This window comes from Daldinia caldariorum (assembly GCF_022478825.1).
Source record: "Daldinia caldariorum strain CBS 122874 unplaced genomic scaffold F4812scaffold_6, whole genome shotgun sequence".
In the NCBI taxonomy this organism is placed as follows: Eukaryota; Fungi; Ascomycota; class Sordariomycetes; order Xylariales; family Hypoxylaceae; genus Daldinia; species Daldinia caldariorum.
Genome location: NW_025953042.1, coordinates 1,517,365 through 1,534,160, shown reverse-complemented (window position 1 = coordinate 1,534,160; position 16,796 = coordinate 1,517,365). Strand labels below are relative to the sequence as shown.

Sequence of the window (16,796 nt, the reverse complement as noted above, 5' to 3'; positions counted from 1 at the left end):
TCGATTCTACGGATCCGAAGTGCAGTCGTTCGTCTTTTTCTGTTCTTTTTTTCCTCAATTTATAATCAATATATCCTCCCGCCGGAATGATGATACTCTTAAGAGTCTTCGAACCTCCAAATTAGACTTTGGAAAATCTACATAGAAGCCCTACAAATATTCGCTAACATTTTAGGTTTTTACGCAATTTGTGTTTAAAAGAAAAGAAGAAAAAAATCCCGTCAATCATGCTGTCCCTCGGACGCGCTGGCTGGTTTTCTAGCATTAAATCAGTGCGCTGCTATGGGTCAAATCGAGCTTTACGTAACCGCAGCGTTGCTCCGTATGCTCGATTTGTCCAAACCGCCGGCATTTCACCTCACCCACCAGGAACCGTTGATACCCTCCGCCTTAATGATACCCTGTTCCCTCTTCTTCTCCCCGCGCATAGGTGGGTAATTCCGTCAATTCGTCTGTAGTTTTAATTCTTGCCGCGTAACAGCGTAGCATTCAACGGTCTCGCCTCGGTCTTGTACTGAACCGAGACAGATGACGCGGGCCTTTTTTTCAACTTGAGCCGTTTTAAGGAGAGAGGTTATCTTAAGTGATACCGTCCGTAGGTAATATAGTAATTCATCAAGTTTGGCTATAAGTTGGGTCGATGTCCGGGTTCACAACAGATGCCTTTTTTTTTGTTGCTATATGTTGGCTGTAGCTACTAGTCTTTCTTTAATCTCACGTGGCGACGGTGATTCAACATGATGCTTCACCTCTTTCTTTTATCCGTGTGTGTTTTCGCCTCTTCGGTGTTTGCCGCCTTCGGCTTCACCAAATCCGGCAGCAACTATGTTATTGATGCTGGTTCGAGCAACCCCTTGGTCTTCACGGTGAACGGCGGTAGTTGCGATATTACTTCGATCAAGTATCGTGGCACTGAGCTTTCTCAGGGCGGTACGCAGCTGTCATCTGGTCTGGGTTCTGCAACCGTCCAAGTTGAGTCCGTCACGGCAAGTATGTTACTAGACCCAAAGGATTAATGCGTTCTTCGACTCTGTTCTTACTTTCTATATAGACTCCGTCAACTACGTAAAGGTGACCTGCACCACTTCGACCCTGACGCATTACATGGTAGTTAAGGAGGGAGAGAGCAACGTCTATTTGGGCACTTATATCAAGCAAGAACCCTCTGTGGGTGAATTGCGCTTTATCGCCCGTCTAAAGTCGTCTATCTTGTCCGAGGAGTACCCCTATGGTAAAGTCTCTACTACGGCGGGAAGCTCTTCTACCGTTGAGGGTTCCGACGTCTTCGTTGTAAACGGAGAGACGCGATCAAAGTTCTACTCTAGCACTCGCTTCATCGACAAGGACGCGCAATGCGTATACGGCGGTTCCGATCTTACCCACGTCTGCGTGTTGGCGCCGCACCCCGAATCGTCTTCCGGCGGCCCCTTCTTCCGAGATATCGAATCGAACAACGCCGGTGAAGCTACTAACCTGTACTGGTACATGAATAGCAACCACGTCCAGACCGAAGCTTACCGAACCAACGTCCTGCACGGACCTTACGTCATGACCTTCTCGCGATCTGGCATCCCCAAGCTTAGCAGTATCGACACCTCTTTCTTCTCGGGACTGAGCATCACGGGCTACGTCCCCGAGTCCGGTCGTGGTTACATCTCCGGTACCGCTTCCGGCGTCCCGAGCAGCTTCCAGACGGTCGTGCACTGGTACAACTCCGCTGCTCAGTACTGGGCCATCGCCTCCTCTAAGGGCGCTTTCAAGTCTCCCGCGATGAAGCCTGGTACATACACGATGGTGTTATACCAGGGCGAGTTCAAGGTCGCCACCGCAACTGGCGTGTCCGTCAGCGCCGGCAAGACCACGTCGAAGGACATCGCCAGCACCGAGAGGTCGCGTAACTCGCTCTGGAAGATTGGAGAGTACGATGGCCAGCCCACTGGATTCATGAACGCGGACAAGTTCCTCCGAATGCACCCCTCCGACACGCGCATGACCCCTTGGAAGCCGGCTACTTTCACCGTCGGTTCCTCGGCTCTGAACGAGTTCCCCATGGCCCTCTTCCAGACTGTCAATAACCCCGTGACTATCAAGTTCAACTTGAACTCCGCCCCCGGCGCTGCCACTCTCCGAATCGCGACGACCTTGTCGTACAACGGAGCTCGCCCGCAAGCCAAGATTAACTCATTCACCGCTCAGGCCCCGGCAGCACCGGTGAAAATCGACAGCCGAGGCGTGACCCGTGGCGCGTACCGCGGCAATGGCGAGGTCTACGATGTCAGCATCCCTGCCGGAACTCTCGTTGCGGGTGAAAATACCATCACCATCACCTCCATCTCGGGCAGCAGCGGCACTACCTTCTTGAACCCCAACTTCGTAAGTACCTAACCTAACCTAACCACCTACCAGATTCTATTTTCTCGTCCAAACTAACGATATCCATAGATTTTTGACGCTGTCGAGCTCTTTACATAGAGCCGGTCAGCGGAGATAGAAACTGATACTGTTAGTACATAAATATATTGCTGATTCCAACCATAACCTCGATGTGGAATTTACCGCAGTGATTCAGAATTCAATTTAATGACTTGGATATATATCTTTCGTGAACAAGCCGAGTCCATTTAATGACATGTTTGTTAGAGATAAATTCATTCTTGGCCTACCTACCTCCTAGGTAGGTATCTAATCACTATACGACATCCAGCTCTCATTCATCCCTTTCCATAATATAAGACCATGCCAAAGCAGATAACGCTATAACCACCAAGTACAACCACCACACGAGCCCGACAACACCCTCTCCCACGCCAAGCGCAAACACATAACCACCTACAGCAGGGCCGACAGCGCGTGCCAAACTAGCCAACATATTCCCAGCGCCGTGAATAGTCCCCAAGACCGTCTTCGAAGGCGCGGACTCCGTCAGGAGAATAACCGTGCTGGGGATAGCCATCGTCCGCGCCATGATCTGCGCGCACACGACGAACCCCAGGAAAACCCAGCGCGCCCCGTCCTCTCCGCTCCCCGCCAGCAGCGAGAGGTACGGCGCCGCCGCGTACGTGGCCGGGAACAGGCACAGCGCGATCCGGAAGACGCCCCGGGTGCCGATGCGGGCCTGCAGGCGCGGGTAGATAAAGAGCTGCAGGAGGATGCCGCCGACGCCGAAGACCGACAGCCATAGGCCGATGGTGGACGAGCGCAATCCCAGACCGCCCGCAAAGGCGAAGAGCGTGGCTTCGCTGTTGTCGGATGGAGGGCTGCTTAGGAAGACGGGGAAAATGTGCATGAAGGCCGAGTTGTGCAGTGGGAGCAGTCCGAAGGATACCAGCGCGCATGCCACCCTGCGCGTCCAGATATTTCGGAAGGGGATATCCTCACGACCAATCGACGTGGTCGTCGACATGGGTTTCTCGAGTTCCTGCCGAGCCTGCCCTAGGAAAGTATCTCCTTCTTCCTCCTCCTCACCACTCTCTACCCTCACATATTCCCGCCCTCCCCCCCCTTTCCCCCTCAGCCGCCTCGCCCAGCGCATAAAGCTCGCCCCGACCCTAAGCCCGACGTCGCTGTACTCCTCCTTACCAGGAAGCGTCTCCTTCAACCCGCCGACAGCCAGCCCCAGCGCCGCCGCCAGCACCGCGGCGTTCAACAGCGCCGGCAGCGCGTACGGGTACTCCCGCGCCCAGCGCACGCCCTCGGGATCCCGCCCCGCATTCAAAACCCCCTGCGGCCCGAACAGCCACGGCAAATTAACCACCGGCTCCGCCAGCGCCCCGCCCAGCGCCAGGCTCGCGACGGTCCCGGCGTTGAACACGAGCGGCAGCAGCAGGAACGCGCGGGTCTGGTACTTGCGCTCGCGCACGGCCTCGGCCGTCGCCGCGCGCATCACCCCCACGTTGCCGTTGGCCAGGCCCGCGAGCGCGCGCCAGCACAGCAGCGCGCCGAGCGACCGCGACACCGCGAACCCGGCGTTGGCCACCGCCGACGCCGCGAGCCCGCACACGATCGGCAGCCGGCGGCCGCGGCGGTCCGATAGCCGGCCCCACGCCAGGCTGACGAGGAACTGCGCCAGGGGGAAGGCGGCTACGAGGAGGCCCGAGAACTGGGATATTCGGGCTGCTTCGGCGGGTTCCGGGGGCTGGGAACCGGCGGCGCTGTCGTCGCTGGAAGGAGGAGGTGGGGTTGTTGCGGGCGGGAGGACGGAGCGCACGAGGAAGAAGATGTAGGGTAGCAAGCAGACGTTGGAGAGAGGCTCGGATAGACGGCAGAGCGACAGGATGAAGAGCTGGTCTTTATTCGGCAGGTCTCGCCATCGGACTTGGGTCGATGTTGGCGGTTGCGGTGCGGGTTCTTCTTCTTCTTCTACGTTCGGTTGCTGGCCCCTGAGGTTCTCGCGGGCCGCGTGTGCGGCGATTCGGATCTCGGAGTCGAGGAGGTCTTTGGGATTGGTGTTACGGTTAGCTGTCTCTTGTTGAAGCGCTATCATGGTAAAATGTGAAATATGGTATTTATTTCTTCCAGCTTACCGTTTCCCGTGGAAAATAAGGCCTCGGCTGCTTGCATTTCTCGGCCCATCTTGATAAGCTTCAATGATACGGAACCATTCAACGTCTGATGCCACTATGTTTGTCTGGTTTGTTTAACATCGCTACTTTCGGCTATAAAAACACGTTCTTCTGTTATATATACTCTTATCCTAGAGCTGTGAAAGGAAACACCAAGAATCGGACTTGTGTTGTGCTATCCAACTCTCATCTCTAAGATGCGCATAAATGTTCTAGACAGCACAACACAGCACACTACCATTCTTCTTATATGTATCGCCTACGGAAGTTCTCTCCGTCTGAGCTTCACATGGGGTAAATAATGCCCATAATCTCGTCATCTCCATTTTTTTTCAACTCAGGTAATAGTTCGCAATCACGTTCTCTAATTATCCAGACCGAATCTAGCAATCCGAATTTAGACATCAGGCTCGTCCAACTCCGAATCGACGGTATCTCTTTTGTCACAGGCAAATATATATATCCCAGTGGTCGGAAGTGTTACCGAAAAGTCAATTTACCCGCCATCCAATAACACTCTCTACCCCTTGCTCGCACAACATCCAGGTGCCGAGTTACCACATCTACCTACCTAGGTAGGTACCTAACCTACATAACCCCAACGCTATCTATATTCGGTGTCATACTACGCTCGAGTCTTGGCTTGCATCTCCAGACTCCAGTGAGATTTCGGGGAGGACCTCCCCGCGTTAGCCGTATACCTATATCATACCATCATGGGTACCGCAATGGGAACGAAGCTCGAAAAATCTGGATGGTAGGCTAATGCGGGGATAACACGCAAGTTATTTTCCTCTCCCTCCAACGCGGGAGATAATTCCCAGCGCGATGGGTAGGTGAGATAATTGTATGCTCTCCGCGAAGACACTAGGCATAGAATAGGTAGCTTGACAAGATCAGCTTTACTTAATTACTCCCTGGGGGGGTGATATCGTATTATAGGTCGTGCTGGGACTTTCTTGAGCGCGTGAAGCAGACCATTTTACTGTTTTTGAATCTGAATAAGTTGGTGGCCCTTCTGCTTTTAGATCTTGAGTTAGATTAACGGCATCGCCCTCCTTGGCTCTAACCGCCGTTGTATCGTCTTCTTGTACCTCTTGAAACTTCATTGTCAAGTTCATTATATTAAGTTCTCCAAGGTCTGTTTATATAGGACCTTGGCGGAGGAGCGATGGCGCTGGTAACTAAAGCTGATGTTCGGCTTCACTTGCTATGCATATTCTTTGCGATCGGCTCATTTGTCTGGGGGTGAGTTGTCGCTGTACTTGATTTTGTATATTTCTTAATAACAAGAAACCTTCACTAACTTATTCCACCCCTATACAGCTATAATGTCGGTATCCTCTCGTCCGTTCTGGTTCATCCAGGGTTTCTCAAGGCTATGGGTTACCTTACGCCGTCACGAAAGGGAGTAATCACAGCTATCTATTACTTAGGAACATGGTACGACTATATCCCTTATCACCTATCCTATCCCCCTTTATTCTTTGTATTAGATATGCTTACTGAATTATAGTGAGTCGTTTGTCTTTCCCATGGACTTCAAATGAATAGAATTCTCAGTTTCAGGCGTTTGCCGTTCATGGATATGAAATTATGAGTTTTGACAGGCTGTAGATTTAGCCCCCGAGCAAAACTAACTCGGGAAACAGGGCTAAGCTACATTTTCATCTCGCACCCAGTCAGCGACCTCTTCGGGAGGCGGTACGCAGCTATGGCAGGAATATTAACAGTCGCCGTCGGCAACGCTTTCGAATCTGGTGCGACCGGCCCGGGCGCGTACGTTATGATGATTGCTGGCCGAATTATATCCGGTATAGGGGTGGGCATGTTATCAACTTCAGTGCCCTTGTATCAAAGGTTCATCTCCCTCTCATCTTCTCATTTTCTCATTTCGAGATCGTAGATAAGTACCAAATGAATATTAACTTTTCCTTTATAGCGAGGTTGCACCGGCCGGAAAACGTGGAAAATACGTTGTGCTGAATCATGTTGGCTTCGTTGCCGGGTTAGCTTCTGGTTTCTGGTAGGCGCCTAGAATCTCTTTCACTCATAACGAGACAACCTCACTAAAACAACAACTGATAGGGTTGGATATGGAGTGACTTTCTGGAATAAAACCGAGTACGGTATATATGTATCATGGCGTGTTTCTCTCGCTGTTATACAGCTCCCATGTGTCATTTTCGCAGTTGGGCTCCCGTTCCTCCCTGAGACGTAAGCAATTCTCTTCTAGTCCTTACCTCAGATAGCAATGATATTGACAACGATGACACAGCCCACGGTGGCTTATTGAGCATGGGCACTACAATAGGGCTCAAAGGTCGCTGCACTGGCTCCGCGAAGGCAGCTTCACGGAAGTCGAGATAGACTCCGAGTTGACGCGCATCCGGGAGGACGTGGAAGCACACCGGGCCTCGGGAGAAGCGACCTGGCTCTCTTTATTTCGAGACCGCAACCTGTTCGAACGGCTATGGCGCGCGTCGTTGCTCCAGTTCATGGCCCAGATGTGCGGCGCTACCGCCATGAAATATTACCTTCCGACCCTGTTCGCCAAGCTCGGCCTTCCTACGCGCGTTACGCTGCTGGCCGGGGGTATTGAGTCGACTCTTAAGATCGGTATGACGGTTATCGAGATGCTGCTCATAGATCGTCTAGGCCGGAGGGTGACATTGACGGCGGGATGCGTCGCAATGGGTATTGCCATGTTGGTAGGTTTGGTTAATCTATTACAATACCTCTTTTATCTTCCTATGATATAACTAAGCTGAAAACTAACAATTATCGATCCAAGATCAACGGAGCGCTGGGCCAGGTATACCCGGATAACACTAACAAAGCGGCCGATGTAGTGTGTATAGTCTTCATCTTCATCTATGCCTTGGGCTATAGCATGGGGTTTGGTCCAGCAGCTTGGGTATACGGCTCCGAGGTAAAGACTATTCATACCAAAGGTTGAATTTCGAAATGCTGAAGTAGAGTTTAGATATTCCCTACCTCCGTTCGCGCTCGTGGGCTGAACTTCTCGGCGTCGGGCGGAGCTATCGGCTCTATTGTCGTGGCTCAAGTTTGGCCCGTCGGCATTGACACAATTGGCTCCAAGATTTATTTCTTCTTTATGGCAGTTAATGTCGTCTGCATTCCGGTATGGTTTTATTTATTCCCATAAATGCATTTCTCTGGCATCATGTCCTAATATCCATGATAGATCATCATTCTCTTCTACCCTGAGACAAAGGGTCGCCCATTAGAGGACATGGACTTGTTGTTTAATAAAGCTATTCGAGGAATTAGCGAGGAGGCCGAAGAGGTAGACGAACAGTCCGAACCCGTTTTACCCAAGAATGTTAGTCGCCCATCACAAAGTTGACAATTCCGAGGGTAGAGGTCAATCTGTTCGTGACGGTATAATGAATGGCCACTGTCTGGCTGGCTCCGTGGAAACTAAATATCTAGAGAAACCGGCATTATGACCGCATGGCGTACATTGATTCTAGTTATGTAGCTGCAATTTGGCCTAAAGAAAGTTACCGACTCAAAAATGTTTAAACTTCTGAATTCATCGACATTTGAACCAAGCATCGTCCCTTCAATTGGATCTTCGCTCTTTAAACCCGCGCTTTTCCAGGGACCAAGGAACCAATAACTGAAACAAATACCTAGGAGGTATATATACAAAGTCCCCGTGCCACTGGTATCTACCAAGAACGCCCTCCCAATGCTACTCACTAATAACCGTTCCTGACCATAATACAAAGAGTGTTTAAATCATCGTTGAAGCGTCTCATTCTAATCCCATTTGAGCCTCATCCCCGATACCCCATTGGCCCTGGTCTCTTTGGTGCCCTTGAATCTCTAGCTCGAGAGCTGGAGTTAAGCTGCCTTCATCTTCATTCGAACGTAAACTAGCGGCTTCGCTTGTGCGCCTAGATCTATGCGTGCCGCCTGTAGTTCTTCGACGCAACTGAGGAGCGGTCGATCGAAACCTGGCAGATTTTGACGAAGTACTGAGCAGCGAAACCGCGTCGTCTTCTTCCTTTGACCGATCTCGAATCGATCCTGGACTTGAAGACGTATCTGGAACAGAAGCTGAGAGGACAGATGCCGTGTCGATTCTCTCTGAATTATGTACCGAAGCAGGAACCGGACGAGCCGGCAGTTCAGGTGGTGGGGGAGAACCTGCATCATCTGAAATTTCAACAAGCTCGGCGTCGCGATACCATTTTCGCCGTCGTGTCCAACGGCCCCAACCATCATTGCCTCTACGGCCGTTCTGCCACTATTTTATGGTAAGCAAGATTAACACGTCAAAATGGGGCCAGTATAAGTTAACCCTACCTTGTTGTCGTAGAAAATCCACCCGTTCTTTCCAGCATCCGTGTCGTAGTCTGCCTCATCCATATCAGGTACACCATCAACTCTCCATTTGCTTCCCTCGACCCATCTCCACTTTGCACGCCCATCCTCTACCTCTGGTAATTCAAACTCATCCTTGGGCGGGACCTGGTTATTGTGCTCATCCGTCCACGCGGCACGTTCGTAAGCGAATAGGCTATTGGTCCAGCCTAATCCCAGCCAACGCCTCTGGTTTTCGTAGATGATGAAACTAAAACGTACGCCCGGGTCTTTAGCCCCAGAGCGACCGCCTCGTTTCAAAGCTTCCGTCAGAGCAGACGGTGATGCCTTTGTGGTATCGCGTCGCAGTTTCGTCTTAGTAGTCGTGGTCGCGAGGAGATCGTTGCCATCAGCGCCTTTGGGCTTCGTTCTAGCAGGTTCTTCAAATTGTAATCCCGTCACCAGCCTTGCAAGTTTTCGCACAGTCGCACTTCGCCAAAGTAGTGTCCTGGATACCCGACAAACCCTCGAGTGCCACGTAAGTACTAAAGTCCCGAATACTAAGACTACTCTCTTCGTTGTTATTATTCTTAGAGGCGGGAGTGTTAGGATTATCCAAGCAGGTGTAACAGCCAGTATTCGAACAAATAACGTAGTGAGTGCCGGTTTCGTGGTGGCACTGGTTGCGGTTCGCTGGGTAGAGAGGAAATCGGTCATTTCGAGGAGGGGTTCGAGTAGAATATTACACCTGGTGGTAAAGACCTTGACGGTGTCGACGATCTCATCCAATGTCTTCTGATGCCTCGTGCTAGTAAGCTCGCTCGAATTTCGTTGGTGGGAACCTCCTGCACCTCCGGCAGATGCGCCAGACGTCTTTTTGTCCTTCTTATTCGCTATACTTGGATATTCGGCCCAGCCGCTACTTGATAACGGGCTATACCTTCGCCCGTACATACCCGCTACAAGACCCATGACCACAACGATGGGACCGGCGAATCGCACAATGACGTCGCCATATTGAACAGCGGCCCAGAAAATAGCAAGCAGTATAAAGCTCTCCCACGGATCGCCAGTAGTCCAAGTTAATAGCCCCATGAGCTTATTCAGTGGTAAAAGGAATGGGTGACTGTATGCGAGAGCGCGGGTAATCTGAGGCGGCGTAGCGAGTAACAGGGGCGATTTCTGGTGGACTAGGATAGTTGATCTCCGCTTCGCAGCGGAGGCTGCAGCGGATAGGTTCGCCGTAGAAAAAGATGCATAGGTAGGAGGGGCGTAGGTAGGGGGAGGATCGGAAGGGGTAGATGGGCCGTCGACGTCGCCGCGGGGAGTATGCTTCGGGGTCGACATGTGTGACAACCAAGGCGTGTCCTAAAAGTGCGGATAGCAAGAAGACGGGGGTTAGTTTTAGTGTACAATCATGCTGGAAATCCACGATAATGCTGGTACGCGCGTGTGTACGTGCGTGGGTGGACTGGAAAGAAAAAAGCTAGAAGAGGTGGGAGAGCTGGAGAGAGCTGGGGAGAGGCTGTAGAAGGACTGGGCTAGGCGTAAATTGCCGAGGCTTACAAAACTTGGTTCATCAAGTGATCTGATGACGCCTTCAATAATCCGCGAATAAATGTAAGATAGAAGAAGAGAGAAAACGATATATGTTTTGATAACTTGATGAAATAAAAGAAAGAAGAAAAAAAGGGTGCCAAAAAGGACAAACTAAAATCATCAGGCAGAAGCAGAAAAATGTCAACTTACCAGGGCAGCCATCAAGGGCTGAAGTTGAAGTTGGTCACTAGCTGTGCGTAATATAATGTGATGCGATGCGGCAGGGAAGGTATTTGTAAGTGATTTCTTGGTAGTTACTGATTGGTATGAAGAAAGACTAATGATTTAAAATTAATCCTACGTAGATTATTAGGTTAGGTACCTTATTAGTAAATCTGACAATCAAGAAGCTCCTTCTAATCCTTACTACTATTCATTATGGACGCTGCTGCTGCTGTTGTTGCTGTTGTTGCCGTTTTCCTTATGAAATCGACGTCATTTGGCGATGGTGTGTGACGTCCTCATGTAATCGGTAACCTAGTGCATGAGAGGTACCTAGCCTAAGGTACCTCACTCTCGGACATAACGCTAAGCTGTATAACATGTAATGTACAATACAATGTTATAAGAAAGAATTCATGGAATTTCATTCAAATCCAACTCGTGGATAGGTTTGTACCGGAAGAGCCGGTGAATGCTTATTATATTATAAAATTATAAGACAAGAACATTACAACGCCAATAAATGCCAACACGATACATGTGAAAACTTACCTAAAATACCTAACCTATAGTGTAACTTCCAATGCATTGCGTGTTACTTATGAGAGCATCAGTTCCTTAATGTAGTTTAAACTCCCCCATCACCCCAGCGAATCTACCCGGGTCACAACGCGGGGGCAATAACGCTAAACTCCACGTCCTTTCGTAGCCCTCGGTATTTTCACATGTGATGGAAGTCGCTTACATCTAGCCAGCTAGGACAGTTGCAGCTAGGATGGACCCGGAGCGACCCAGGTCGTCGGTAGAGGTACATAGTATAATAGCAATGCTCAGAAATTCATATGCAGATAGGCTAGAATCTAGATACATCTTAGATAGGTAAAGACCCCCCCACCTTAGGCTGCTTGGAGTCTAGGTAGGCTGCTAGGAGGTAGGTTAGGTACCTAATATATCCACTATCATACCTACCTCAGGTTTAGTTAGTATGCAAAGAAGAATGAATCCGCTTGCATTTAGTTTAGGCATCTCTATCACATTAATCAAGTTCCGCTTTTTGCGCTTTTTTATTCTGAATCCAGGATTGCTCTGATATAAAACATCCGGCATATATCACATACGGCCAGCGTAAGCAATGATTTGACGGGGAAAAAAAAAATGAGCGGGAGCTGTCCTCCATCTTCGTACCTCCGGCTTCATGATAGCAACTCATCTCGCCGTTCATCCATGCCTACGCGGGTACAAGTCAGACCGTGTCCAAGCATACAATATCTGGGTTTGCGCTTCGGAGCTGTCTTATAAACCTGCGGCTTTGAATCTTGCCAGCTAAGAGGTCACTCCCCTTACTCTGATCAAAAATAAGTTTCCATGATGAACCACCCTTGGTGTTCAACATTAGAATGCTATTTCCTTCGGATACTGGGATGCTCTCTCGCGAGAAGCTGGTAACCTCCATTAGTTCAATCGTAACATCTACTGGACCCCGCCAGGTCGCAAATATATTTCGATCTCTATCATGGTAGAGTTTGACGCAATCTTCTTCTTCGTTTGACCTCTTCCACGATGTTTCTCCATTGCTGCACTGTGATAGTTCGAATTCTGGACTACCTGGGGGCGTTGTAGTATCGGCAAAGGGGTTTCTGACAGACCGGGTAGCTGTGGGAGCCGTTGTGGTTATCGCGGGGTTGATAGACGAATTAGCTGTCTCAGTGCTAGGTAATTGTGTTTCCCTATGCTCTCTTGCCTTGTTCTCGTCTTCTTTTTGATGTGCTACGTGAATGCTCTCCTCGATCGTGGTTTGTTCGCTTTCGACGCATCCTTCTCCTGCCATCTTTATTTCATTAGCCCATCTTGTATTATCATGCTTGCTATCGATAACCGCCTCTCTTGTCCGGACTGAGGCCTTGATATTTCCATGGGGGTCACATTGAACCTTATCGCCGGCTTTCCAAGTGACCTCACTGGAAATTTCACGGCTAAGAGACCGGATACCCTTGTCTCCGTTTAGTTCCGGCAGCGTGCTACTACCCGTTTCAGGTTGGGGAGCGCTGGCAGCTCTATATCCTAAAGGCGTATTATCCAAGTGGACAGGGAGCTGTATTTCATGAGAAGCTTCTGGCGTTTCCAATGAGCGGCTCTCGGAGAATTCTGGTGGGTTTACAGTACATGAACTCGTCTGTCTCGCGGGCCCTCGTGCCGACTTCACTCCGGCGGCGACGGGTATAGAGGATTGGCTCTCCCCTGGTTCTCGAGGTCTATCTGCTGTATTCTTTTCTTCGTTGTTTTCTATGCTCCGTAGGCCGTAGAACGCCCAGGGGCGATCTGAAGAGCCATTTGGCTCTGGAGCATCTGATAACAGCCTGTCCCATTCATCTATAGTGTGTTCGACATTATTTTCAGTATCAGATCCGGAGCCGGAATAATCATCATCACCGGGAATCTCCCCTCCTTTCTCGCGCCATTCTTCTACTATCATCTCTGTGTCTGCCGTGGAGATCGACATCATTTCCGAGTTAGAGCCGATGCTCTCTAAATCGTCTTTATCCACTGTCGAATCTGCAGTGGTACTAGTAGGATGGCTTTCACGGTTTCCGTGTCCTCCTGGTTGGATGATGGCGTTGGTAAACTCATTTCCAATCGGAGTGATCGGCGAGATTGACGGAGGTCGTGACATGAGAGCTGGTAGATTGGTTAGAACAGTTACAAGGAGTAATTAGAGGGGAAAATATATGCGTAGAAAAGGCTGTTAGTGTTATTCGGATAGGTCTCTTACGGTAAAGACGAGCTTTTTCCCTTTGTTCCCACGTACTGAAGCCTTCCCTCTCAGCAATCCACCGACGGGCAGCGTTAAAAGGATGATCCGGTTTCGAGGGTGGTGTGCAATCATATAGAGGGAATCTCGTCAGATATCGAGCTGAAATCCAGGCTACAGTCTGAAACTCGTCGAAGAACATCACGGGAAACTTCCTTGAATCCACTTTTGCTCCGCCGTCTTCATATCCCGGTGCCCAGCCTACTATCTTGTTCGATTCGTAGAGGTAGCAGTTTGGCGGAAAGGCACTCTTATTAAGGAGGCCAGTAGCTTCGAGGTTAGTATTCTTTAGGCCACTTCCGTCCTGGCTATCCCACCCGAGTATCATAACAGGGTAGATTTCATTGTGGTCTTTCGTGTCGTTGGTTGACTTCCAGCGGCCATAATATATCATGAACGTTTTAGGGTTAGTGATTAGCTTTTGTGAGCTGGTCCGACAACTCGCCGGAGTGTCTGAAATCTGGCGACCCTTGACTCCTGGCTTCTTCGTGGTAGAATCAGCGCCTAATTTTGGCATCCTTTTCTTATACTTTCTTTTCTGCGCCCCATCTCTTTTTTCCGGTTGACGCTTTGTCTTAGCGAGAGGTGGCTTATATCCATTTGCGTAAGCTTCATCAGCAGCCTCGTTGTTGACCTTCGCCAGTTTCTCATTGCAGTCAACAACCAGGTAACCTAGCGTCTTAACAGCCACGTCCCTGTTTCTATCGGTGAATCCGTGGCTTAACCCGTTAAGATGCCTGGCAGCTCCTTGGACGGCATTTTTGGTGAAACGGGCCTTATGTTTCTCGCACTTAAGGATGTACCACTTGTTGCTACCGTTCGGCCACTCGACGATTGTATCTTTGTGTTTTGCTTTGCCATTCTGATAGACCTCGTCGAACGTGATTGTTCGAGCTGGCGAATGAGTACTTGCGTCTAAGGGAGCGGCGGCCGGTGTTTGGGGACAACTCATTAATTTCTCGATACGCTGACGTTTAGGGGCCTCCTCTTTTGATAGGGAGGCCTTGCGTTTCTTGGACTGGACTCGCATCATCAGACGTGTCACTCCACATATGGTTTCGCGCTGGGTGGTGCAAGTCAAGGAATCACCGGCCTTGCTTCGATCCTGAGGCTCGGAAAAGCTCCATGGCACATTTTGATAATCCCTCTCCATGCGGGCAGGCTGAGTACTTACATCTTGAAGTTGTGAGGTGAAACTGCAATTAATACTGGCGTATGCACTTCGTTCTCCATCCATAGCCAGCTTGACTTTCTGTTCTTCGTGATAGGCGATTTCATGACGAGCAAGTTTTGCTTTTTGTTCCTTCTCGATTATTGCTGTTCTTGTCTGATGGCTGGCCTCAATTTGTTGCATATCATTCCTAAGGCTCTTTTCAGCCATAGGTAAGATGATCTCCCTGTACAACTTCAGGGGTACAGCGGCCTTTAGTTTCAGCAGATCCCGCTCGCTGCTTTCTCGAAGCTCCTGCTTCTCTTTTTCGAGTAAATTCTCGTGAAAAGCAAGGTCTTCTTCATGCTTGGCTATCATAGATTCCTTCTCTTTGGTCCATTTTTCATCGTAGTCCAAAGGGACTGGGAGATCCATTTAGTCAGAGACTGCACGTTTTACCGTGCTAGTAATTATCCCCAAGGACTTCTGGTTGGCCGATAAGAGTATACCAGGTCAGGCGAATAAGATGCCTGATGAAGTATGAGAAGTGGAACTCCAAGGTGCACATGGGATATGACTAGGACGTAGTTCTCATAACGCCAAAGGGGGTATGCTAAATTAAGACATCCTAAGTCAGTATCGCGATATAAAAAAGGAGAACTAGAGAAAAAGACAAAAAAAAAAAAAGTAATGCGATCGATATGGAGAAGTAAAGGCTAACGGAAAGGTGGAAGGCAAGTTGCCTCTTGTGCTGGTATTCAAGGCCGAGTTTGTAGTTGAGAAGACGCGCTGAGACTTTGATATGGGAAGCCAAGTTATTGTAGAAGGCCAACAGAGTCACCGGCCAATGATATCGGAGCCGACGAAGGAGGCAAAGAGCTCTCTCTCTTCTTCTTGATTGACATGAGTTGTTACGAGTTGGTTTGATTGTGAGTTGAAATGAGGGAGCTGGGGTAAAAGTGCAATTGGATTTTAGATAGATGATGTAACTTACTTAGGTACCTTTCTCTCTTCTCTCTTAGTGACCTATGGAAGTGTCTCTCTCGATAGGGCAAATAAGAAAATAATGATAAAAAAAGAGAAGGGAAGAGAAGAGAAATAAAAAGGCTGGTTGGCTATTACCTTACAATTCAATCCCTAAACTCTCAAAGAAAAGTAGGAGGCGCATCGAACGTGTAGCTACTTGCATGTCGTAGCTACCTAATACCTTAGGTACTATAAAAGCGATCGCAATAGATTAAATGAGGTGGCTGCTTTAAAAGCTGCCTAATAACAAGTCTAGAAGTTGCGGGTTACCTGGGTACATGTAGGAGTAATACTATGTACCTAGGTTAGGTCATGTCAACCGCGACATTCGAAAACAAGCGCGATGAAAAAAAAAAAAAAAAAAAAAAAAAAAAGGAACAGCGGGGGATTTGCAGATATTTATTAATGTGCGAAATGCCGAATAAATAACGTGCAAATACCTTAATAATATCTTAGCATTTGTGGGCAATAGTATACCGATTTTTTCAAAGTATAAACATTTCATAAACGAAGAGAGAAATCATTACATAAGAGTACGTACCTCTATCAGTTGCACCAAATATACAGGGATTTACATACATAAAAGCCTTATTAAACCAATAGCGCTAAAAGTCACTGTTATCAGACAAGTTCGCTTTCGCATTTATGCATCAAACATACCTATATTAATATAAAAGGAGAAACATCTCAAGCTGTTACCCGACCTCTTGTTTCCCCCCCATCAGCTTTTCAAACGCGATACAGGTATTAGCTAGTAACGGGTACAACACATTTATGCTGCATTAAAATAAACACATTAGATACAGCTACATGTAACAATAATACCTCCTATAGATATGCCATCATAAGTTGAATAGCGGCTCCAAAACCTGTCATCTCTCGCCATGCAACCCATTATATGCAACTAACTATCTCTTCTACAACTATGATGCGTTGGCTTTGCAGGCAACATTTACGATTCTCGAAGAAGCCCTTCAATCAAATCCGAAGTACGGTTTATGTGTAGTACCTAATATAACGCAAACAGTCCATCGCACGACGAGATAATCTTAGGGCTAACCTAGCTTAGTACTTGGTAACTTATATATTAGGTAGGTACCTATACATTAGTTTGCTCAATGACCAAATTGAGGGTGTTCAAGCATCTACGTAA

General features: G+C 48.8%; 5 protein-coding genes across 5 annotated transcripts; 2 read left to right on the top strand and 3 right to left on the bottom strand.

Annotated features, from left to right (window-relative positions):
* The first annotated feature begins 598 nt into the window (after window positions 1-598).
* F4812DRAFT_354466 (polysaccharide lyase family 4 protein) lies at window positions 599-2,538 on the top strand. Its single transcript, XM_047931768.1, has 3 exons — window positions 599-990; window positions 1,052-2,373; window positions 2,443-2,538. The coding sequence occupies exons 1-3, from the start codon at window positions 738-740 to the stop codon at window positions 2,470-2,472; spliced, it is 1,605 nt and encodes a 534-aa protein (XP_047791332.1). The 5' UTR covers window positions 599-737; the 3' UTR covers window positions 2,473-2,538.
* A 17-nt stretch (window positions 2,539-2,555) lies between these two features.
* F4812DRAFT_354406 (MFS general substrate transporter) lies at window positions 2,556-5,000 on the bottom strand. The gene is made up of 2 exons (XM_047931765.1): window positions 4,524-5,000; window positions 2,556-4,434 (listed from the first exon to the last, which is right to left on the bottom strand). The coding sequence occupies exons 1-2, from the start codon at window positions 4,570-4,572 to the stop codon at window positions 2,708-2,710; spliced, it is 1,776 nt and encodes a 591-aa protein (XP_047791331.1). The 5' UTR covers window positions 4,573-5,000; the 3' UTR covers window positions 2,556-2,707.
* Window positions 5,001-5,733: 733 nt separating this feature from the next.
* F4812DRAFT_470765 (general substrate transporter) lies at window positions 5,734-8,397 on the top strand (the record flags this gene model as incomplete). The annotated part of the gene is made up of 9 exons (XM_047939019.1): window positions 5,734-5,810; window positions 5,889-6,005; window positions 6,222-6,422; window positions 6,505-6,588; window positions 6,651-6,779; window positions 6,841-7,273; window positions 7,357-7,494; window positions 7,549-7,707; window positions 7,771-8,397. 9 exons carry the CDS (start codon window positions 5,734-5,736, stop codon window positions 7,930-7,932), a joined length of 1,500 nt encoding a protein of 499 aa, XP_047791330.1. The 3' UTR covers window positions 7,933-8,397.
* Window positions 8,080-11,196, bottom strand: F4812DRAFT_354358 (Pex24p-domain-containing protein). Its single transcript, XM_047931764.1, has 4 exons — window positions 10,864-11,196; window positions 10,647-10,793; window positions 8,901-10,265; window positions 8,080-8,841 (listed from the first exon to the last, which is right to left on the bottom strand). Exons 2-4 carry the CDS (start codon window positions 10,656-10,658, stop codon window positions 8,347-8,349), a joined length of 1,872 nt encoding a protein of 623 aa, XP_047791329.1. The 5' UTR covers window positions 10,659-10,793; window positions 10,864-11,196; the 3' UTR covers window positions 8,080-8,346.
* A 214-nt stretch (window positions 11,197-11,410) lies between these two features.
* On the bottom strand, window positions 11,411-15,564 carry F4812DRAFT_425456 (uncharacterized protein). Its single transcript, XM_047933937.1, has 3 exons — window positions 14,642-15,564; window positions 13,429-14,485; window positions 11,411-13,334 (listed from the first exon to the last, which is right to left on the bottom strand). Exons 1-3 carry the CDS (start codon window positions 15,050-15,052, stop codon window positions 11,902-11,904), a joined length of 2,901 nt encoding a protein of 966 aa, XP_047791328.1. The 5' UTR covers window positions 15,053-15,564; the 3' UTR covers window positions 11,411-11,901.
* Window positions 15,565-16,796: the final 1,232 nt, after the last annotated feature.